The sequence below is a fragment of the Nipponia nippon genome, unplaced genomic scaffold (assembly GCF_047370975.1).
Source record: "Nipponia nippon isolate SJK-2023a ecotype South Korea unplaced genomic scaffold, ASM4737097v1 scaffold_1, whole genome shotgun sequence".
NCBI classification, from domain to species: Eukaryota; Metazoa; Chordata; class Aves; order Pelecaniformes; family Threskiornithidae; genus Nipponia; species Nipponia nippon.
The window spans coordinates 141012642-141036497 of NW_028262290.1; the positions used below are offsets into that span (position 1 = coordinate 141012642).

The 23856-nt window shown below is 40.7% G+C and overlaps 1 protein-coding gene across 3 annotated transcripts in view; it reads left to right on the forward strand.

The window, feature by feature from the left end:
• Nucleotides 1–23856, forward strand: part of CALCR (calcitonin receptor) — a 176203-nt gene that overhangs the window by 98666 nt on the left and 53681 nt on the right. For all 3 annotated transcript variants that reach the window (XM_087774796.1, XM_087774789.1, XM_087774806.1), the window contains exons 3-6: nt 5619–5772; nt 9188–9298; nt 18482–18594; nt 22787–22878. In XM_087774796.1, coding sequence (XP_087630922.1) covers nt 5619–5772; nt 9188–9298; nt 18482–18594; nt 22787–22878 — 470 coding nt within the window. The remainder of the gene's footprint in view (nt 1–5618; nt 5773–9187; nt 9299–18481; nt 18595–22786; nt 22879–23856) is intronic.

Genomic DNA, 23856 nt, shown 5'->3' on the forward strand with positions numbered 1-23856 from the left:
ATGCCTTTGAAAGCTGTTGTCCTGAAGTGTGCATTTCCCTTTGTAACTGTGGGTTGCTTCAAGCTGTAAGGAAGTGGACTTGCAAGTTCTGGAGCTCTTCTCACACAAGGAAAACTCAGGAAAGCAAGATGCTGATGATTTAAGGTGCTGAGAATTAGTGTGAGAATTTGAGACTCAAGCTGTTCATGGTTTCCCAAGAGGGAGAGGAATGCCGTATTCTGTTCTATTCACCCCAGTTTCAGGGGTGATCAGGACTTTTTGTGTCCATCTTTGCTTTTTAAAAAAATAAGGATGTTACTATGCAGCTGATTGCCCTAAAGAGGCCTCCTGCAAGATGATAATCAGACTGCAAGCAAAAATCCATGAGGTATTCTGCAGCCTTCAAGCCCACTGTTTGCATCAGGCTACCCTGGGAGTAAAGCTTCCTTGCAAATCCTGCAGCAATGGAAAAGAAGTGTATGATTCGTGAGTTGCTTTTCATTACAAGTGCCTTGTCTTCATCTGCTGTGGCTGATAATCTTGTGCTTGTTTAAACAGCTGCCAAAATCTGCGATGTAAGTCATATGGGATCTCACTGTGAGATAATTTCCATCCTGCTTCAACAGCAATTGAGTATGGGAACATTTTAACATTCAGTGGTTAAGTAAAACATGTCACATCAAGGTATTTCCCCAAAGAAATTTTCTGCTGTTTCCTAGCACATTTGTGATGGATAAGAAATTATTGTTATGTTTACTGAGTATCATGTACTAATGACCTTCCTAAGGCATCACAGTCATTTTCTTCTCTGTCCTAATGCTAGCAGCTGTGAAAAGTAGTTCAAATGTAATTGAGGTATGAGAGGGGCTGTGCAAGCGGTCTGAATCATGCTGAGCTCTCGCTCAGAGATGTGATGTATTGAAGGACAGGAGTTTAGTGACCCACAAAGTGGTGACTACACATAGCAGTTTTAAAAGAAATGTACCAAACGAATGTTTGAGCTATTGAAATCGATATAACAAACAGTTAGAGCATCCAGAATTTGAAATGTATTTTGACTGAGCTCAACAAGAAATGTTGCAAAATTACTGAATTTAGTGGAAGGAGGGAAAAAACAAAAGCAAAGAAAGCTACAAATGCCTTCTTTTCCTAAATGTCGTGCATAGTCAACAGTTAGTATGCTTCAAGCTCCTTGATGGTGGAAGAAAAATATTTGGGGATGCTTGTTCATCATTTCCAATATTTTATGGGAAAAAAAAGAAGGAATTTTATGCTTGCTTTATCTGGATTCTCTGTTGCAGAAATGGGCACAGTCTTGCACAGGTTAATAGCAGGTGTCTGTCTTACAGAAACCAGGGCACTATTTGTTCATTTCGATATAGCTTAATAATGAAGCCAAATTGCTTTCTCTAGATTCCTTTATTAATTCTAGGTATAAAGTGAACTTCAGCATTCCCAGCAGCCTGTTTTTTCTCTTTGTAATGATAATTCATTTTCTTATAACAGTCACTTGTCACGTGGTGGCTTGGTGGTCGTATGTATGACGTCATTTACTTGGACTTTTAGGAGTGACATCATATGTACGGCTGCTAAACTGCTGCATGGGACATCACTTAAACAGTTTTCTTCTGAAGAAATCATACCAGTCATTTTCAGGCTATGAACACATCCTGATTATTAAGTTGTGAATTATTTATTTCTCTTTAATAAAGAATATTTATAAATGAATGAGGCATTCCTTTATTGTACCAACCAATATTGTCCTTTATATTTCCATCTGAAGTAACTGATGGATGGATGGGAAGGGTTTTTAATGTGCAGTAATGGACTCTGAACATTCAAAATTTGTTCAATACCGTAGGTAGTAACCAGGTGGAAATTATTTAATCTTGGCTTTTTTATGGTGAAAACATGTGTTTTAAAACTTAATTCCTAAAATACCTAGATACAATCATTAAAATGTAGCAGCAGAGGTGATTCCTAATCATTAGTTCCATGAGAGCACACACAGACACACAGAGAGACTCATAGGACATTCCCAACCTCTCCCATTAACATGATACACACTAAGCTTTCCCCCCCGTGTAGCCATGCCCAAGCTTCTGCTACTTCTGATCACAGAATAATGACCTAGGGATTTCTTTCTGCTCCATTTGTCCTTTCCTGACCCCTATGGTAAGGAGCGCAAGAAGACTAAAACAAATAATAACATCTGACATCACAACTGTACCAAAATTTTTGTCTGACTGAGCCCCAGGAATATAAGGCTGGATCATCAGCCGACTGAACTGACTTCGGGGAGGACAGGCTTTAGGCTCTGAGTCCCAGAGTGGTGGTGGACGTGTGATTCTCCTATGCATGGTAGAAAACACGAGCATTGCAAACAGAGGTGTGACTGCTCAACCTCCAGCAAGCCGTCAAATTTATTTTTCATTAGTCTGCTGAACTGGTCATCTGATTTTAAGGTAGAAGAAAATATTGTTCAAACTTCCACGGTGAGCTTTTCAAATCTAGGCAAACAGAAATGAGTAACAGCAATCAAAGGAAAGAGTACCTTTAGAGGACATATCACAGATGAACAATACCAGTAACGCACCTATGTATAACCCCTTAATTTGATTTCATACACAAGCTATTCAATTACATCAAAAGTACCTGGAAAGATTTGTGTGCAACTAACTTTGAAAATCTGAGTCTTTGTGTTTGGTAATAAGAAAAAAAAAAATCAGATCATTTGAGAGACATCTGTAATCTAATATTATTCCAGTCTTTATCCAAACTTGCTTTAGATTTACTGCAGGCCATTAAGTGTTTTCCACTGATGAAGTAATTTCCATTGAGCTTTAGTGACACAGTCTCATCCATATTTTTAATCTCTCTGAGTGAATTCCTGGCCCAAATGTGGGCAATAGAAATTTTGCTGGTAATTTCAGCTGGGCCATGATTGCCTTGCTCAGATGCGGTAGAATGGGCAGTCCTCCTGGTTACATGGTTGAGCACTTCAAATAATTTTATGCACAATCCAAGACATTTATCCTATCCACCACCACAAGTACTCTTTGCCTCCAAATATTAAAATATTCTCATTAACCTGTACCCAGCAAGAGCTGACTTCTTCAGGAATTGGATTAGTCCCTTACACACAGGGAGTTATGAAACTGACCTTTAAGAGTAAGGTGTCTTCAGTCTCTGAATTGTATCTTACCCCTCAAAATCATCATCCCTACTTACAAACTGTTATGTCTTCACCAGTTAAAAGATGTAAATAGACCATTCCTTTTCTGATGGCATATCGTACTTTTGATTTCAGCTTACATGTTTCTGTACTGCGCAATCTTCCGGGAATGGTCTGTCCTTTTAAAAATGGTGTGTAAAAGAGGATACAAAAAAAGTTAGAATAGGAGAAGGATGTTCCGAAGCACTGAACAGATTCTATAGTTTCTATCTGTGTACCTGGCATTTGCCAAATGTTTCATGTCTGTGTTGTGCTTTATTCTGTACAGATAAAGCAAACGAAACAGTAACAGTATTTATGGCCAGCAACACCAGTCTTTCTGGTCTCTGTCAGTGTGAAATGATTTTGGTCTTGTTTGGTCAAACAGATCTGAAGAACAGATCATCTCCTTCCTAGAAGAAAACAAAAATAAAATAAAAGCATTGTTTTGTGGGAAGGAAAATTGGTGATGTTTTCCAAGCATAATCAGATGGTTATGCTTTCAGACCATGAGTATGTTCCTAGACTGGCCCAGAGTAACAGAGGGATCGTCGAGAAAAGAGGCGATGCCATGGAAGCCCCCCTAGCTTTCTTTGACGATACTGTTATTCCTCTCTTGAATGCAAACAGCTTGGAACTGAGGTATTATTCAAAATAAGAAAGGAAAAAATAAGCATGGAGTATCTACGAGTCACTTCAGTGCAGTACCAAAGCCTGTGGCGATACATGGACACGAAGGGCTAAGACAGACCTGAGGGCATCTAAGGAACCTTATCTGCACTTTGCTGTGTTTCTTGCTGGATTGAGGACATTGCTTGTTTGGTTTCAAAATGATCTTCATAGACTCCAGCTACTCCCTTTAATCTTCTCAAAAGCGAGGGATTTGTGATATGTTTGGGTTTGCTTCTGTATTTCCTGTTCTGGCTTTCTAGATGCTTAATTTTTCACTTGGATGGCCAGATGAAATGTTCCAAATGGCTTCACTGTCCAAGTTTATCTATATATGTGTGTGTATACATACCCATAAAATTTATATAAAATTGTATCTGCCAGAAAATAGCTTCCTTCTTGTTCCTCCCATTTTATTTCAAGTACCTATTTAAGTGCAATGAGATAAACTGCCTTCACTGTCCTCCAGTCTTCACACGGTATCTATATACAGTTCAAAATGAAAATGTTAGTATCAAAAGAGATTAGATTAAATTAGTAAAAAATAATTGGGTATATGAGTATAAAAAGTTTAAACTGACATGGTTTGGCACAGAAGTATCAGGATAATGTAATGTCTTTTTTTTTCAACTAAGTCAAGGATACTGTGGTTTTGCTGTGTATTTTACCAAGGTGTTTTAGCTGTGCAAATGGAAAAGAAAGTAGTGTATTAATGAGATACAATTGCCTGTGATGTGCAATAAAAAAAAAAAATGGGAAGCAATAATTTAAGAAGTAAGCTGATATTTGAACTTTCAAACCTGTCATGTTTTCAGTTTGAACAACTACAAATGGTTGCTTAAACATCTGCGTACTAGTATTTGGTGCTAAAAACGTCAAGTCTGTGTGTTTGTGAGGGTCCTAAGTTTTGAAGCAGCCTGTAAGTGACTCTGCATGTGTTTGTGATGGCTTTAGTATGGTTTAGTATGGGAAAAAAAGTAGAGGGTCATACAAATAAAGTGCCACAGCAGCATTGCTTTTTCTTGGGGAAGCAGAGGAACTAATCCTTTCCTATCACCTTCATGCAGAGGAGTGTCCTGATACAGGATTAAGGCAGAACAGAATTAACTAAAGCTCCACACTCTCATTTCCACCCTGGCTCACAGACGTGGGCTGTGCAACAGACAGATGGATGCATGAATGGATGGAAAAAACGATAGCTGACCCTCTCTACCTGAGATTTTTGCCTTCCAGATGCAATGATCCTTCCCTTCGCCCTTCAGGCAGTAGTGAGGTTTAAACTCTCTGTCCTGTGTTTCTATGACCTTAACAATTGAAGGAACTCAAAGCAAGTGGCATAAACCATGAAATAGTCAGTTTTGAGGCTGTGGCACTGAGGTATTTTGTCTGGGCAGTCTGGAGAGAAATCGGCACAAGTGAGCAGAAATACATGGGTGTAACTTTGGGAAGATACAAAATTTTGTTGCAGATCACTAAACTAAATGACAAGATTTTGAAGACTTTATCAAGTATTTAATGGTCCTCTCTTTTGCCAAGAAAAAGGGCTTGGTTAAAATCCTGAGTTTATAGTGAGGTAAAGTAGTAAAAATTCAGCATTTACTTTGCAAGCAGTATAAGGCCCATCATAATGCTAAACATATGTGCAAATAACAGGCCTTTGAAGAAAGCATAACAGAGATTTCTGATTCTCACTTTTTTTTTTATTTTATCCTTCTGGTTTATTCACTTGTACTAACAGTTTTTCCTTTCTGTACAGAGAATGGTTCCAAGTCTTTCTTCTACTGTAAATTATACTGATCCTACATTAGAGCCTGTAGTAACTGAAAATTCAGTCATACGACAGAAGATAATAGATTCGCAGTTCAAATGCTATGAGAGGATGAACAGAGCTCCTCCGTATAAGAAAAAAGGTAAAAAAGATTAAAAAAAAAACCTGTTTGTATATTGCCACACTTGCTTATATAGCTATAAAGAAACATTTTCTTCTGTATACTAACCCATAGTCTTCCTCAGGGTGCAGTTTCCTTCCCATAAGCAGTAGTCAAATTCACACTTACTTAGCATCCTCTTAAGTGCAAAGAAAGAAAAAAGCCTGGAACGAGCCCAGGGAATAAACAGCTCTTCCTTCCTCCCCATGCAGACGGTACCTCCGTCATCTACATTTCTGGCTCAGTGCTTTGCTGCTTGAATATCTCTTGTTCTTGCTTAGGGAATGGCATTCTCCGGGACCTTTCAGCAAGCTCACACAAAGGCCTGATTGTGAACGGTGATCTCTTAAATATAAATGTCGTTCTGTTTGCTTCGCTTACTGTTTTGTTTTTCTGTCATTCGTGCATTGACTGATAGCTGTCATGCTCTGTACCAACACAGATGTTCCAGGTATTCTATATTCAGCAGTAATACTAGCAAAAAGAGGTTTATAAAGCACTGAGCACACATGTTTACTGAATACGAGGCATATATTAAGATTAATAAAAAGGGAAATTACAAATAATAGTGGTGCTACAATGACACAGTATAAATGAAGCAGCATTTCTGGTTGGCACTGAGTGTTCTGGTCACTTTTTCTCATAGAAAATATGGAAGAAATTATGAGGAGGCTAGACAAGAAATTTGGAGGCATTGTGGGGATTTATACAAGTAAAGAACAGAGATACTGAGGACACAGTTTAAAAAGAAAATATATTAAAAAATTATTATTAAAAACCCCAACCTATCTATTAGATGGGGTGGAGATAATGTGGGATTTTTTGTAGTACAAGACCAAAGTCATTTTTGCAGCTCTTTACCACAAAGATTTTACTGGGCTTTGCAAGACTCAAAGAATAATTAGATGTTAAGATACTTGGGTTTTGATGCAGAAATGTTATGGAATGAATATAGAGATTCCCATTGCTTCAAAGAGGTTTTCATTCAGGCCAGTAATGGGGAAAACCCACAAGTATTTAAACAGGGAAAGCATCGTGTTTCAGGCATAAACAAGCCTTTAATTGCTGGGCTTGAGGGGGAAACAACTTACTGACTGCTCAGATTAGTCTTTTAGTCTCCAGCTCTATAAATCTTTAATTTTTGCATCCATTGATACTTCCATTGGATTCACCTTTTTTTTGCACCTTGCTTGTGTGAGTAGTTGGAAAGGGTTGAAGCATTTTCCCAGCATGCGCTGGGAACTCGTATGTCTCATGACGTATAAATTGCTGGTAGTGTCTTCAAGGGCAGCATTGTCCCAGGAGGACAGCAGTGGCAGACCTGCAGCCATCGGACACAGCACAGCAGTTTCTGCATTCCTTCAACTGGCAGCTAGATTTAAGTGATGCCATTGGGGACTGTCATAGTCATAACAACATGCCCTTAATTAATTTATAACCCAGAATGAAGATAATGGGCGATGAAGGAGTGATGCCAACACTACTAAAGTTGCATTTTCAGCTGAATTACAGGATCCTCACCAGCCCTCCAACATTTATGTTTCATAAAGGGTTGGAAGTAGACAAGGGTCTAAGTCTCTTGGCTGCAAATTTGAAAGGGAGGATGGGATGAGATGGGAAATTCTCTTAATGCAAAGGACAACCGTAGAGGTGTCTCCTGAGAGGAAAAGCCCGACACATAAGCTGAAGGGGTATACTGGGTGTACATTTTCAGCCCAAACAGTAGTGGAGTCTAGCACTGAAGATCCCAGGAAAGCCCAGTGTCTAGTACAACTTTACAGAGCCAGCCGAGATGTGTCTAATTTTTCCCTGGTGTCTCTGCAGTCCCTGGTGTAGCCTATTTGTAGACTGGTGCAAAGGTAGTTTAAATCCTTCATAATCCTGGGGCTCAAAGGTGACAGCAATGGACTGCAGAGAATTGCGTAGTATCTCACACTCAGAAGCCAGAGAGATGGTGTAATACAGGTGAGCTGTGGCAGCATTACAAGTGGCCACGTGTCAGCAGAGCTGAAGTAATGGACCACACTTATCTTGCCCATTTCAGGGTAGAAGTGATTACCTTAAATCCCAAAGAAGTAACAAAATGAGGAGCTTAGGCACATGGGAACACTTGACCTTCCCTCCAGGACAGTGCAGCACTCCCACACTCCCTGTCCATCCAAAAATGTAATATTTTTAGCCAGTGATACAACAATATGGTGTTCAACTCTTCCTTTTCTGTTTTATTGCTTACACTGTTTTATTTCCTGCAGCACTTAAAAAACATATATGTATGCATGTGTATATCTCTATATGTGTGTGTATATATATTTATGGATGTATGCGTGCGTATATATCCTGTTACTTACCTTGAAAGACACATTCCACAATGATGTACTCCATTCATGATCAACATCAGTGATTTTTTTTTTCTTTATTAGGCAAGGCAAAGGTTTTAAAGCTAGAAATTCCTACTGACCCCATTCTGCAGTGTCTTTCAGATACAAGCTCAAGTTGCAAACATTTTCTACTCTTCTTTCTCTTTGATATTATAAAATGATTCCTAAAAGTCTTTCAGATACATCTCAAAGCTAGAGAAGAACACAAGAATGCCTGAAGGAAAGATAACAAACTGCTGATATGATGGTTGGTTAATTAAGTGAACAAGTAGCATTAACACATTTAACTTGACAATGGAAAAATAGCTGTATTCTGCCTCCCTAGTATGGCCATCGTTTCTGGGGCTGGGAACAGTCCTTGTAGGGGTGACAGCCTCAACAGTGCTACCTTCCGAGAAGGGCTGTGATGAGGAGAGGATCACATCATGCCTGCCCAGACAACACCAACAGGCAGAGTTTGCCTGTTAGAGACCAGTCTTGCACCTCGCTTCACTGGATCTGTAGTTATCTGACTGATCTCTAGTGTTGAGCAATGCAACAGCCTTACAGGGACCAGTGTCTGCAAACGTTGCCTTTAGCTGGGACGTCCCTGCAAGCCCTTCCTACCTTTACATTTCAAAGACTCGATTTTCAGACCTGCTGAACAGCAGAAGGTGAAATGAAAAGTCTTTGGATAACTGAGGCCCCCCCTTACCACTAGAGTACACATTTACGGCCAAGGATGGAAGGAGGATCACGAAGAGGATTTTGTAGGATCAGACCCTACATTGAAAGTTCAGTTCAACAGGCTTAAAAAACATTACTTTCCAGTAAAATTAACATCAGTAACATCAGATCAGCAAAACCAAGTACCTTGCAGCACCTGAATGCCACTCAAAGTGTAGCAATAACAAGGGGTTTTATTGCAAACAGAAACCACAATTGTCTGCAGACAGCAATATTCCTTGGGAGGCTGGAACAGAGCAGGTTCAGGACTGACTGTGTGTGAATTAACTACTGCATTCCTCTTAAACGTCCAGGTCTGTTCTGCAACCGAACCTGGGACGGCTGGTTGTGCTGGGATGACACGCCTGCTGGAAGAGTCACTGCTCAGAATTGTCCGGATTATTTTCCAGACTTTGATCCAACTGGTACAGTATTTCTTTTTATCATCTTATCTTTCAAAGGAAGTCTTTCAAACATTCATGCCATTGAGTGGAAGCATGTTTCCAGTGGCATTTTTGCAGCATTGTGAAATCTCAGACAGTTTTGCTGAAATGAAAATATATCAAGCTCTTGGGTTGCTTAATTTATGTATTTTCATTTGTAAAATATTTTGTATGTTTTTATCTTTATGTAAATGTAACCCATGGATTTATGGAACGTAGTTTATGAAAATATTAATTACTTAGTTATAATGTCAAAACATTTTTAGTGCCTCATTCTAAGTTTTTATAATGAAGAAAAAATGCTTATGTGCATGAAATATGTATCAGCATGTTCTTTGTTCAGTTTTTATTGGAAAATATCATTTTTATGGAAGAAGATGAGCATAAATAATGTTCTTTCAGTCTCCAAGTTTCAGTTGTTTATTGAATTCTTCATACAAATACTAGCAGCCATGCAGACTAGGAGGAGTAATTCAAGAACATTTAAAAGGACAAATGAAAGGAAAAAATCAAGGACATAAATATTGCTAAATAGATATGAGGAAACGTATGTGTTTTAAACTCCACAAAGAGTATTGTTTGAAGAAAGACACAGTTGTGTGTTCCACGCTCAGGATGTGTTTCTCATAGGCGGTGCTTGATGCCACAGTGTGCTAAATCCAGCACAGACACAGTGTCTCAACTGCAGTTAAAAACTATGAAACTAAACATTTGTGAGGGGAGGGTATATAAATCTAAACATTTCCAACAAGGTTAAACCAAAATGTATGTGCCCAACTGGTAAGTAAGGAAACAGACTATCACATAGCTGTTTTGGTGGGTTAACCTTGGCTGGACACCAGATACCCACCAAGCCATTCTATCACTCCCCTCCTCAGCAGGACAGGGGGGGGAGAAAATAAGATGGAAAAAAATTCGTGCATCAAGATAAAAGCAGTTTAATAAAGCAAAAGCAAAGGCCACACGTGGAAGCAAAGGAAAACAAAATTATTCTCTACTTCCCGTCAGCAAGCGATGTCCAGCCACTTCCCAGGAAGCAGGGCTTCAGTATGCATAGTGGTTGCTCCAGAAGACAAACATTGTAATAACGAATGCCCCGCCCCCCACCCCCCACCACCTTTCTTTTAGCTTTTATTGCTGAGTAGGTGTCATATGGTATGGAATACCCCTTTGGTCAGTTTGGGTCAGCTGTCCTGGCTATGTCCCCTCCCAAGACCTTGCCCACCCCCAGCCTACTGGTGAGGGGGGAATGTTGGAGAGACAACCTTGATGCTGTGCAGCACTGCTCAGCAGTAGCCAAAACACTGGTGTGTTACCAACACCAATACAAAGCACAGCACTATGAGGGCTGCTATGGGGAAAATTAACTCCATCTCAGGCAGGCTCAATACAGCTGTGAATTAATTACCCAGTACCATTAGCTAAAACCATTGGTTTTGTTGAGCTTGCTGCCTATTTAGAAACAGAGGAGTTTCCAGGCTGGATCAGATCCAGTATGCATTTCGTTGAATCCCATTTGCAGTAGCAGCCAGATTGATCAATATTTCCTTTCTTTATAAATCAAGCTATCCACAATTAGAGAACTCACCCAGCAAGTGGGAAACTTCCAGTCTGAGGGGATTCAAACCTGCATCCTAACTTGGATGGAGGAACCTCTCCCTTTCCAGAGGAAGCAGGCATTGGACAGGACAGATTGAAGGATTTGCGTGCCTGGAAAGTGAGCTCACATGGCAGTGTGACTGTCCACCTCTTGTGGAAATAGCCTGAGACCTACCCCACAAATCTTCACAGCAGTTTACATCCCTGTGAGACACAACGGGCACCGAATCACAAAGTCTTGTCTTTTGTGACCTTTTTTTTTCTTTCTGACAAAGTTAGTCTTGACCTCTTTTCTGTACAGTATCATAGTTTTCAAGGAGGAGTCTTGCAGCAGGGCCATGCTCATGGCTAATCAGTGAAGTACCTGGGGGGAAACAGGCTGAGGGGCTGAGACCCTCAACTGGAGGGGTGCCTTTGACCTAGGTCTCCCTCTCTGTGGACAAGTGCTTCAACCATGAGGCTATTTGCACAAAAGATGCCAGAAGAGCATTTTAAAAGAACTGGCGAAATTTGTTTCAGTTCCCAGACAGAAGTGCCCACGTTCAGGAGAGAGCTTGAGGCTCTGGATCCTGAAGTTGCACAAGCCTTTTCCTACATGCATGTTAGAGGTGCCTCTTGGATGGGGTCTGTATCTTCCATGTGTGCTCCAGGCACTGTTCAACTAATACCTGCAAAAATGGGTGTTGGGCAGCCCTGGGATCACAGAATTCTCCCCATGACTCAGGGTCCTCATCCCTCAGTGCATGGGGGTGATTACAGAGCCACTCTCCTGCATGCTCCCAAGCCACCTATTCCCAGCTTTTCCACTTGTCCACTTGTCTCTAGTGACTTGTTCTAAACTAATTGCTCTGCTACAACAGCACTCTTCAAAGTAACACTTGAAGCCATCCATGGAGAAGCACCTCACTCCACATATTAATGCTTATTAGCGCCAAGGTCTGTGGCTCATACAACTGATTGCAAATCACACCTAATGTACAGATGTGTGCTGTAGAGTCTGGCCCACAGTGTGTGCGTACTGCCATTACTCTTTCTGCCACGCTTTAAAACTTGCAGATTTGGGAATTTTTTAGTATTCCTGTTCTCTGTACACAGCCACAGGAGGAAAAGCCTCCTCCAGTAATTAGTTCCCTGCTGTTCTCTCTGCTGTCCTGTTTAGGAACAATACCTGTGGTCTTCTGGACTCAGTATTTTCCCCTGGCATATCTCTTTTCTCCTTGTCAGCACCTCTGTCAGCCTCTTTGCCTGCACCCTGGTCAGTCAGTACTTTCTCTGGCTTGGCAGCAGCTCAGCATCTCCTGGTTGAGCCAGAGCTGCTTTCCTAGAGCAGCTGTTGAGTTCCCCAGCACGTATTACAGCTGCGGCATCAAACCAGCAGGTAGCCAGCCTTTGCTTTACAGGTGGCTGATTGTCACACTGGGACTTAATAAAGTAGGAGGGAGACAAGAAATTGTGGGGGTGACTAAAAGTCTTTCAACTGCTAATGGAAGTGGCTGACACTTAGGCCAAAAGCACAGGTTCAGCTGTCCTGAGAAATCTGTCAGGTTTTGTGTCACAAATAATTATTTCCTTTGGTAATTTATGCCTGTTAAACAAAATACAGCTACATTTTCTGCTGAGAAACAGAAAATTAATCCTAAAACCCAATGATTTCATAAGATGATAACTGCAGTGCCTGTCGGATTTCCTTCCCATAAAGTCTCCATGATGTCAAACCACCTCAGCATGTATTTTAGGCATGCAAGTAACCCCACGGACTTTTGAAATGAGCATGTGCTGCTTTGGGCTGCATTGAGATCTGAAGAACCACTGTGTATCATCTCACTGATGGCTAAGTTACTTCAGTTTGAGGCCATGGACAGCTTTGAGTCCTGGAATATGATGTCATTCAGCTTTGTTTTTGTGCTTTGATACTTAGGTCATTCTTAACTGGAAAAGTGAAACATTATCTGGCAACATAGGATCAGATCCTCCCATCTGCACCTGTGGGTGCTGTATACCAGCTCTCTATATCTGAACCCCCAACAACATTCAGCATCAATGCCAAGAAGAAATTGCTAGAGTATATTAGAAAGTAAATAAAGTGAAATCATATTCTGGAGAAAAGGGCTCAGAAGCAAAATGATGGAGAACACAGCCAGTGCTCCATTCATTTTGTGTCTGACGGCTTCACAACTAACTACCTGATGTAGTCCCACTTATTCCACTGAACTTACGCAGATAGCAATCTGTGTTCTGAGACCACTGTGGTAATCTAGTCTGTTCAGTTAGCTAGGGCTTCCCACACTTCTTTCCTCACCTGAGGAAGCTCTACCCTGTGAAAGGAAATGAGGATCTTAAAGCTAACAGACAAACAGAAACCCCTTTCTACAAGCTGTCACAACTTTGTCCTTTTCAATAAACAACTCCTGCCTCTTGTAGCAATCTCTTTCTCACAATGACCATCATGCACAATGTGATAATGCATAAAAACAAATCAATTTGTCTGGAAAACATACCGCGACCTACTGCTTTAACTCCAGTGACAGCAGGAAATTCATTGTCTCATCCACTCCTGACTGTGAAGCTCTGAGGAGGGCTAAGTTTTATACTCCTCTATTCAGGCAACATGCACAGTTTCTCTTGAATTGTATTTTATATTCATATTTTATCCAGGTTAATTTTTGGTGTAATCCCTTTGAAATGGTTCCAGTTCATGCTGAAATTGCTAGGAATTGAATTTGATAGGAATGTAGTATGTAATTCATGCTGGTAATATTCTTGCTAATAAAAAAAAGGGAAATATATTGTGGATGTAATGGCCTTCTAGCAAGGCAGATTTACTGCGGGCAGCAGGAGGAGCAGAGCATTGCCCTGTGCCATGCACAGGCTGTTGCGTTTGTGGCAGGGGAGTGTTATATTACCCACCTCACTCTCCCTGCACAGTGTGTTTGGTCAGGATTAATTTGGCGCAGTCACACAGCACTGTGCAAGTTGCACTGTGGCAACCATACCTTTTCATTTCACTTTCACTCCCTTTCCGCTTTGGCACAGAGCAGTGGTTAAGAGCAGTAGTCACCCCGTCAGGGAGCAAGCCTGGCCCAACTGCATTTAGCAAAACTCCACTCAGTTCTCCACTTCGTTGGGTTTCTGTCTTTGGTTCCATTTTGTAATCCAGTTACTCATAACTCTTCATGTGGCTCCAAGAGCAAAGTTTCTAGAAGTGCAATTTGGAAACAGATTGATGTGTATCCATAAGCAATTCCCTCAGTCGATGATTAATGTGTTGTTACCTCTCACAACTGAGGAACATGGAAGTACAGCCTTGCCTTCCAGCTCTGACATGGACTGGAGGGAGTGAGGTCCCCCTGCTCTGGAGTGCGGATCATGGCAGCGGAGGGGGCAGAAGCACTGCGGTATTTATATTCTCTGGAGCTCTCTTCTTATGCCATACTGCGGTCTCTGAATTGCTTTGTCTTTCTTACAAAACATCTTTAGAGAAATAAGGATAAATGCTCCATGCAGGAGAAGGGGGAACAGATTGAATAGCTCTTGCAGACCCTTTTGGATTTACCAACTGTAATGCCTATGACCACAAGGGATGGGATTTGAGGGACACGGGTGTACCCTACTCACAGTTGGCAAAATGCACAAAGCATTCAGCTAAGTAGGTGGCCAAGCTGACAAGAGCAGTCATTGCAGATGAGAAATCATGGCCTTTCACAAACCAGAGAGGGAGAGAGACCTTCTGGGTCGGAGCAGCAGCTGTGGCTCCTTCAACCACCCTGGCTGCTGGCAGGCGGGGAGACCACTTGCTCAGGCATCCCCTAATTCAAGCACCTTCCCAACCGTGGTCTCCCCTTCTGCATACCCAGTCCATCATGTGCTCCTTCCCACCCAGCACTGTGCCTCAGCAGGGTGACGCACCTGCACTTACAGCAGCCAAGGAGCAGCACCCTCAGTAGGCAGGAGCCCCAGGGACCTGCTGGAGCACCCTGAGTAGTGTAGGGAGGGCTGGGCCTGGGAGAGCCCTTCTCTTGCTGCCACAAATGCAAATTTCCTGACTCTGCCTAAAAAAGCCAGCTCCGTATTTCTGCTGGTCCTATTTTCCTGTCTTGAAATGATGTCATTTAGACAGTGATAAATAAAACAAACCTGAACTCTTTGTCCAGCTGCTTCTTTTCCTCCTACCCTTCTGTATATTTCTGTCCTGCTTCTCAGCAAGCTTGACAGCTGTATTTTAAAAATCAGTTCTTATCCCCACAGTACAATATGACTTTATTATACAGATTCCAGTTCTGCTGATTGAGGCATTCTGATGATAGTGATAACTCTTCACTTATTAGGACACTGGAATTGAAGTTTTCTAGGGTCTCCATTGATATTATATCAGATGCTCTTTTTGTTTTTGAAAAATTTTCTTCTAGAATGTTTTCCTGAGGATGTAAATAAATCAGATGTGCTACATCAGCTCTTCCCTCATCTGCAAAACTAAGTACTACGCAGGTCTATCCAAACAATGGCAAAGAATCCAATGTCTGGTATGTGCTGAGCAGGCACTGCAACAGAGGAAAACTTCTTTCTACTTCCAGCTTATAACTCAACAATAAATAAAAAAATGCTGTTGACTCTTTTAACATCTGCTAGCTATAGAGTTGGTCTAATTGTAAAAAACCTGATTGATAGAGCTATCATGTTTGTTACAGAGCTGTTGGGTTAAGATATTTGTTACATATAAATGACTGAGTTGTTTTTATGAAAATATAATACATAAAAGCACTATTGGTAGCACAAGTGATACCACATGCAAAAATATTACTACTGGTTAATCTTTTTAGACACTTCACTACTCCCATGAAACTGCCCTCATGGTCAAGATTTCTGTTAGCCAATTTTCCCAGACAACTCTTGAAGTGTCTGTCATTCTAAGCTAACTACATAAAGCCTGACTATCAGTTGCATATCTTTGAGGTTGCTCAAGTCAGGTGAGACGAATCCCACGCAATGTCACTGTTCCTCCACTTTGAATAAAGTGATGCCCAAGTGGTGGCCTACCCAAGCTGATAGGGTACAGACAGAGCCTAAAAAATTAGTGTTTACACAGTATTTGAATAATCTTAAAGCACACACTTCCATTTTGCCTTGCTACTACTGCCTTACGCATTGTTACACATTTGTGTGTTTCTTCAGAGCTTACTAGATTCTTCTGGTTAGCATAAAAAACAACACATACGCATGTTCATAATCCCACACCTGCTACAGGGCCACTGTAGAATAACTTGCAGCAGAACAGTGGTTGGGTTACAGACTCACAGCTTTATTTCTGTATAAAATCGTAGATTTAGAAGAGGTATTTGACCTCTTTGAGTCACTGGGATGGACAGTAGGGAGGCTTATCCCCCAGTCCCATATTCTGAAAATATCACAGCAAGAAATCTGTGGGCCGTGGCCGCTTCCAGACTAGTATCAGTTGTGTTTGTCTGGCTTCAAGGAAAAGTATGAGGTAACAGGTTTGTCTCTAACTTACAGAGGCCACATTAAACTTCGGCAGAGTGCCTACCTAGGCACTAAAGTACAGAGATGATAGATGATATTACCAGTATACTCTGTAGCATATTAACAAAAGCCATGTAGTCTGCAGAGTGCATGGGATAGTAGGTACAATGTTTGTACACTCTGTTCCGTGGTAGCATAACCATTAATCTTTTATCTATGACTGAAAACTTTTTCCAGCTTTAGATAATATCTGGCAATGAGTACAACGGGAACAGGCAGTCTGAGATTATCTCCAAGCTGCAGCGATGGACGGCTGAGATAACATGTACTGTTCTTCTTGGTGGTGTTGATGCACGTATTGATTTTCAACAAGTCCCACAAAACAATGATTTGAATCTCACAGTATCTTTGAAAGTATGCTGTGTTCTGGAGGATTGTCTTTTTTTTTTGGCACTATATAAAGTGTATTTCTAGTCAGAGGAAGATAGCCCAGTCTATACAATCCTTACCTTGCCAGTATGATTGATTGCTTTCCTTCAGGTGTATAGAGGGAATATGAATACTCCAAATTAATAAACTCATTAGTAATCAGAGCCGATTAAGAAAAATAACTGCAAATGTTGAACACAAAAAATGAAAATGTGTGTGTTGAAATGGTAATTGGTTCTGTAAAAGTGTATTGACTGGAAATGCTAATAATCTATGTATAAGGCCAATAAAATTATAAAGCTAGAATAGGCAAAGGGAAGTCAAGAGAGACTTTTTAGACTATTTTAAAAGTCAGACTTGAAAAACTGTGTTTTTCATAAATAAACAGCTGTGTAACTAAGAAAACATCAAATAATTTAAGTTTCTGATCTTATCCTGCCTTCGTTACTTGGGCAAACTTTCCAGTGACTCCCATGTGGCTAATGCTTGAGGGAAGGCCAAAGGAACTAGTCCAAAACTTGACAGGTGATTAGGAGTGACTGTCAGCGTCCAGGGTTTCCCAGGCAGAAATGTGAGCGTGGCTGGGAGGACACAGGCACAGCACACATCTGCAGCTCCAGGCATCCCTCAGAGCTGTACGGTGCTGAAGCCCCGACCGTCCCCCTGCCACAGTAAAAGGACACGTGCAAAGGAGCATGAACCTGGAGAGCCATCCGTACGGCAGGGTTTTCGGGAAGGATGCCAGAGCCATCTGTGGCGCAGGAACCGGCACCAGAGACACATGTGGAGAGGCCAAACACACATCGGATTATTTAAACAGAGAACTCTGCAGCCATTTTAAATTAAACTGGACACTTGGGACCTGTGCCAAACCGTTTGCGAGGCTGCCTCTCCCAGTGTCTGCATGCTTTGCAGCCTCAGAGGAAAAGGAGCAGTGCTCCCGCAAAGCCCTAGCAGGCTTTAGCTGGCACAGAGGCTGGGCAGGGCTCTTCCACCTTTCTGCATAAGCACATGGCTGACGTTGGGATTGTCACCATCTCCAGCACCCAGGCTCTAGTTTATACACTGCTTGCTGCCCTTTCTTTACACAGTATTTTTAACTATTGTTTCCCTTGATACCTGAAACCCTGCTGCAAGATTCCATCCACTCATGTTGTTATATGGATGCCAGAATGTCCTAGCGAGTGTCAGGTTTGAAAACAAAAAATAAGATTTGCATGCTAGCCAGTGGGCACATCCATTTTCCAACATCAGTATTGCAGGCTGGGACGAGAATTAACGATCTGCAGACGCCACTGTGTTTGCCTCCCTGTGCACACTTCCATCAGGTTCAGCGCTAGGGCCTAACGATACTTTCTCTTCCATAAACATCTTTCAACAGCCCCTTTAAATGAATTATTATCGCATAAATAATTGCGTCTGAATATATACTCTACTGCATTCATTCACGACAAAAGGAGACAGGTAAACAACAAGTATACCATCAGATAAATCTCTGAGGAAAAAAAACAAAACAGACAAATGTGTATTAAGTGCACAAGTTGTAAAACCTTTGGATTTTGTTACACAGGCATTTTATTTCCAAATACAGGAATTCTTTTTTATGGATTTTTAAATGTGTAATATGCATTTACTAAAATAACTATTGTCATTTATCATCAGAGAGGGCTTCAAAATACTGTGATGAAACTGGAAACTGGTTCCGCCATCCTGAGAGCAACCGAACTTGGTCCAACTATACCCTTTGCAACTCTTTCACCTCTGAAAAATTGAAGGTATGCTACAGTTAAAAAGGCAGTGATTGTTTGGGAATGGTTTTGGGCTGGGCTAGCAGTAAGACACATATAAGAGATCAGAATAGTTCTCATCTTTCAGCTCTATTTGTGGCACAAGAATCTAATAGCATTGTCCTCGTGATTTTAGCTTATTAACATTATTTGATGGGTGCTCAAACCTAAATATAGGTTTGCTACAGGGTGGATAATCTAGTAGCAATTCATGTGACAAATTTTGCAGGTTTTTTCAAATGCATTTTTTAATTCCTATGATTTTCCCTGATTGTCCAACAGTTATAAAATGATCCTTTAGAATTCCAGTTTTGCTTTCTGTGACAAGTATCTTCCAAGATGTTGCTGTCTTCTCTGCAGGGCTAGAAATATTAATGTAAGTTAAAATTATTTTTCTTAAGCAAAGAATATCACCCTGTACTCACTCCCTTTGAAAAGAAATATTTATGAAGTTACCATTAATCCAGAAAATCCTACAAGCCTGAGCACATTTAACTTTAACAGTTTGACTAAAGTCATTGAGACTATTTACAATCATTAATTAAGTATTTGCATTAATATTTCCAAAATCAAATTGCAAAGCTGAAAGAGGAGAACTAAATATAAAAGCACCAAAAGAAACAAGGAGAGAGAAATCGGGGAAAAGCTTAAAAAAAAAGTAAGTTAGGGAAGTTCATGAAAATAAACATATTTCTCAAATGTGAGTGAAGCTCCAGGAAAATCTGATTACAGATTTGTGACAGAATAATTTGTAACTATCTGGAATTGTGGAAGGAAAAGAATCAAAAGTGATTTGATTTGGAGTTTGTGTTGGAGGATCTTTTTTTTTATGCAGCCAAAAAGAAGTATGTGGTTATATTTAGTAATGATCCAACCTAAAGGGCCTTGGAAAAGTCTACTGGACTAGGCAGGAGGTGAATTCTAAAAGTTTTTGCAGCATGAGGAGCCATCATGGTAAAATGGGGCTCACCTATGTGACAAAGAGAGAATAATAGTAACAATCTGAGCACACAGAGGCATTAAATGGAAGCACCATAAAAATATAATTTTTCCAGATGTTGGCCCATGTAGGGAGGCAAAAAATGTAGTTCTGTTACCTATTATCCATGCCTTCCAGAAGAACAATTTTGAACATCATTCAAGCAAAGTACAGCTAGAACACAAAGGAAAATTATACGTACATCGAGATTCTTCTGAAAGAAAAAATGATGGAAAATGCAGAAAGAATTTACAGAAATGCCAAGTTAGATTATGACCTTTAATCCAAGTCTTTAAAAACAGGAGTATGCTTCATTTGTAGACTATTTCCATGTACCTACAGATAACATAATTAACTGAGTAGGAGGTGTTCGTATTAGGGAATTCTCTTTCCTCAAGTGAAGAATCCTAGAGGGACAAAAAAGAACATTTAAGTGTTTCTTTTAGAAGTTTTCCAAGCCCAGGATGACAAAATCTGCCTAAGCTAAAAATCTGGTGAGTCAGTGTGTTTGTAGTCCTATATGTCAGAAAGGACACGACAGGTTGCCAGTTCAAGGAGTGCAGAAATTAATAAAATAGTTCATTATTTGTTTGATGGTATTTGTTTGTTGGAATACCAACATGCTATACTTCTCAGACAGATCACTTAAAAAAAAAAAAAAATTACTGCAGCCAGTTCTTAAAAATGCGGTGGTAGACCATATGCTTTGTTAGCTGATGGTTCAGTCCATTGTGATCTGTCTTCATTGTTATATTTGGAAAGCTTTTTTGAGCAGTTACCATAGTAAGTTTACATGGAGTAATCAAAAATGCTATTGCCGAGTCCCAGATATACAGTTAAACTGATTTAGCAGTTGTCTGCTGAAAGGTAGATAGTTTGAATAACCAAGCATCATCTGGGGTGCACGTAGACTTGCATGGAGCTATCTGGAAGCCTTTCCTACTTTTAGCTGTTTCAGGCTAAGGGTTGTATACAGGATAGGCAGCAAAATCACGTATTTTTCAACAGTCCATCTGTAAATGAAATTCAGGCTTAAAAATTATATCAATCTAATATGGTGAAAAACCATAGCAACCAGTTAGTATAGAGTGGAGGAAATGTCACTTGCACACAGGTAAAAACCTCTCCCACTGCTCTGTATTCAGAAAGTTGTCTCATCTTCTCTGCAGTCTGGTCTTCTCTCTCTGGGGTTGCTGGTGCTCTCAGAACAAGTTGTCAAGCATTTGCGCTCACTAGCATTGTTGTGGTTAGTCTTTGTGAAGGAAACTAGGAGACCTAGGGTATTTGCAGTAAATATGCGTAGATTTCAATAACTTGGTGAAGGATATTTACACTCAGATCATGTCTCCTCTACATGGTCAGGATGGTGTAAATGTGACTTTGGTTTATATCTGAATCAGGCTACCACCGCTTAGGTTAAATGAAAGCAGGAGCTGATTCCAAAGTTGTAAAATGACTGAAGAACAAACTAGATAAGAAGATGTACACCTTTGCTAAGAGGAATGGCTTTGTTTTCTGAATTTTATTCATACTTGTTTTCAAATTTGTTTTCACCAAAAAAAGTGAGTGGCAAAACGTAGGGCTACAGAAAGCAATTAATCTAATTGTTGCAAAAAGGAAAAATGCTCATGCCTAACAAAAGAAAAATGAGTGAAGTGGAGCTGAAAAGAAATAAACCCAGCAGGGGAACTAAGGCCTACTATCTAGTCTTTTTTTCAGGACAGGCTGATACTATATTAGTTCTTTCAGAAAAGAAGGCAATGGTGAAGCCTGGCATGCCATTTAGCCTCCTGCAGCCTTCTGACAGCTGGGTGATGCTTAAGAGCTTGGCTGAGACCAAAGAATGACATTTAAATATCACAGCATTCTGCAGCCCAGGTGCTGTCCTGTGATTGGCATATGAAATATGCACTGTTGGCATATGAAATATGGATAGGCCTATCTTAGATTTCACTGATATTAGTCAAAGCAAAAGCCTGATTATCTGTTCATGCATACTGACTTCACAGCACTGTAGGACCGTCTAGTTTCCCAATAGCAAGGTTCACACCAATGTGAACCAGAATTTGTCTCAGGGTGTGCTGTTCTAGTGTGGTAGGAGTTGAGGATAATTTTCATCTCATCTGTTGCTTTCATGACTCTGTAGGCCTTAATCATAAGCCCCCTCTTACTCCAAAGGGGAGAATCTCAGCATTTGTATCCACTTGTCTTAACACAGCTACTCTACCTCAGTTACTTCAGTTGCCTTCTTTGTACCTTTCCTAGCTCTGCCGTGTCCATAAGGTGTGGTGACTAGAAACACACATGCATTTAAGATGTGCGATGTAAATTCTAAACAGAGGCGTAATGATGTTCTACCCTCAGTGCCTTTCCTGATGATATCCAACATTTTGTTGACTTTTTGGCTGTCATTACACAGTAAGCCAATGATTCAGAGAGCTGGCCAGGGTGACTTCAAGATCTCCTTCCTGAGTTTGGTTTCCAGTTCCGAGTTCAACATTGTGTAGGCAGGGTTTAGATCGTTTGTCCCTAGGTGTATCAACCCACTTTTTTCTGTATTAAAGCTCATATGGCATCTTCTAGTCCCCTCAGTTATGTGAGGCCCTTCTGGAGTCCCTCACTGTTATCTGGAAGACCTAAGTATCAGCTGAAAACTTAGATATTCCTCTGCATCAGGTCACTGATGAGTATGTTGAACAAAAACCAGCCCCAATACCAGTCCCAAGGGCACCTAACCACTGACTCATCTCCAAAAATGACCATTAAGCTTTTGCTCCCTGTTGTTTAAGCTGCTTTCAAACCATAAAAGCTTTCTACCGATCCTGCAGCAACCTGTTTTCTTTAATAATTTTTTTTGTGTGGAAACTTGTCATGGACTTTTGAAAATCTGAATGTGTTATGTCTGCTGTGCTCTCCCAGACCTCGGGAAAGTTAGCGACACATAGTGTGAGCAGGCATTTCGCCAGTTACTTCAGTGCAGCAGAAACAGATCAACTCATGTAAGAAACACTTATCTCATCTTTAGACCATGAGTCATGCTACTTAATAGATTGCTGATATTAAAAGTATATTGAAAAAGAAACTTTGAAAGAAAAGAAATACAAAATAGGAGGCTGATTTTGTAGATTCTTCCTCAATGAGATAAAAAGCTGAGTGCCTACAAACTGTTCATGTTTGCCTTTTCTTTTTGTTAAATTGCAGATGGCGTTCATACTTTATTATATGGCGATCGTTGGCCATGCTTTGTCTATAACATCCCTGTTGATTTCCTTGGCAATTTTCTTCTATTTCAAGTAAGTGTTTCTTACAGACACTTTCTCTTCTTTCCCTGGGGCATCTCGAGTGGTAACCAAAGAAAAGCTTGGAAAGGGACATGGCAGTGAGGAACAGCTATTCTGAGTGCCTTTTTATATAGTCCTGGTGAAAAAGTCTGAGCACAGGGTCCGCTCACCAATGGGACATCTCCCAGTGGTGTGTAGCCAAGATCATGCTGTTATATTTATCAAGACTGGTGTAAAAGTGCAGCCCATAGGGAAATGGTGTAACTGGGGACGTGGTAAGGCCCTTCATTTACCAGTTGCCTGTTGTGCCTTGAAGGGCACATCCAGCCCCTGGCAGGTGCAGGGACTGCACAGGGCAGTAGCTTGGAGCCCCCAGCTCCTGAAGAACAGGAATGCCTTCATCCAATGCCGAAGGACTGAGCTATTGACTTGAGTAGGTGCTTACAGGACTCAGCCCGAAGCATGAATCTGACACTAGCGTGTAGCCTGTCATCATCATTAAAAGGCAAAACAGTGATGTGCTGTATCAGAACTTTAAAGGAGACTAAACTGATATTCACTGAAAGCATTGCAGCTACTGTATGGCAACTTAACTAGAGTATTTAAATCTTGTCCTTTAGTGAACCTGTCTGCACACTATTTATTATAATGTGTCTGCAGCAAAGGAGCAGAGGGAGCTCAGATTTGCCGTCAGACATGTAGTCACAGCTTCGGTTGCAATCAGTAGTGAAGGGCTGTCTGGGAACAGCCTTCAGTTTTCAGCTCAGGGAAATGGTAAGCAGTAGAAGACATCAAAGGGGAAAATATTCAAGAATAAACACTGGACAAGATCCTGAGCTATTGTACATCCAGAGCTATGACGACTTGCATAAGCTATATTCTTCTAGCTCTTAAGCAATCTTTTTAAGGTATTTCACTTTCGTAACATTTCTATAAACTGCAAACTTCACGGACTGATAGCACACTCAGAAATCAGAGTTGTAATGTCCA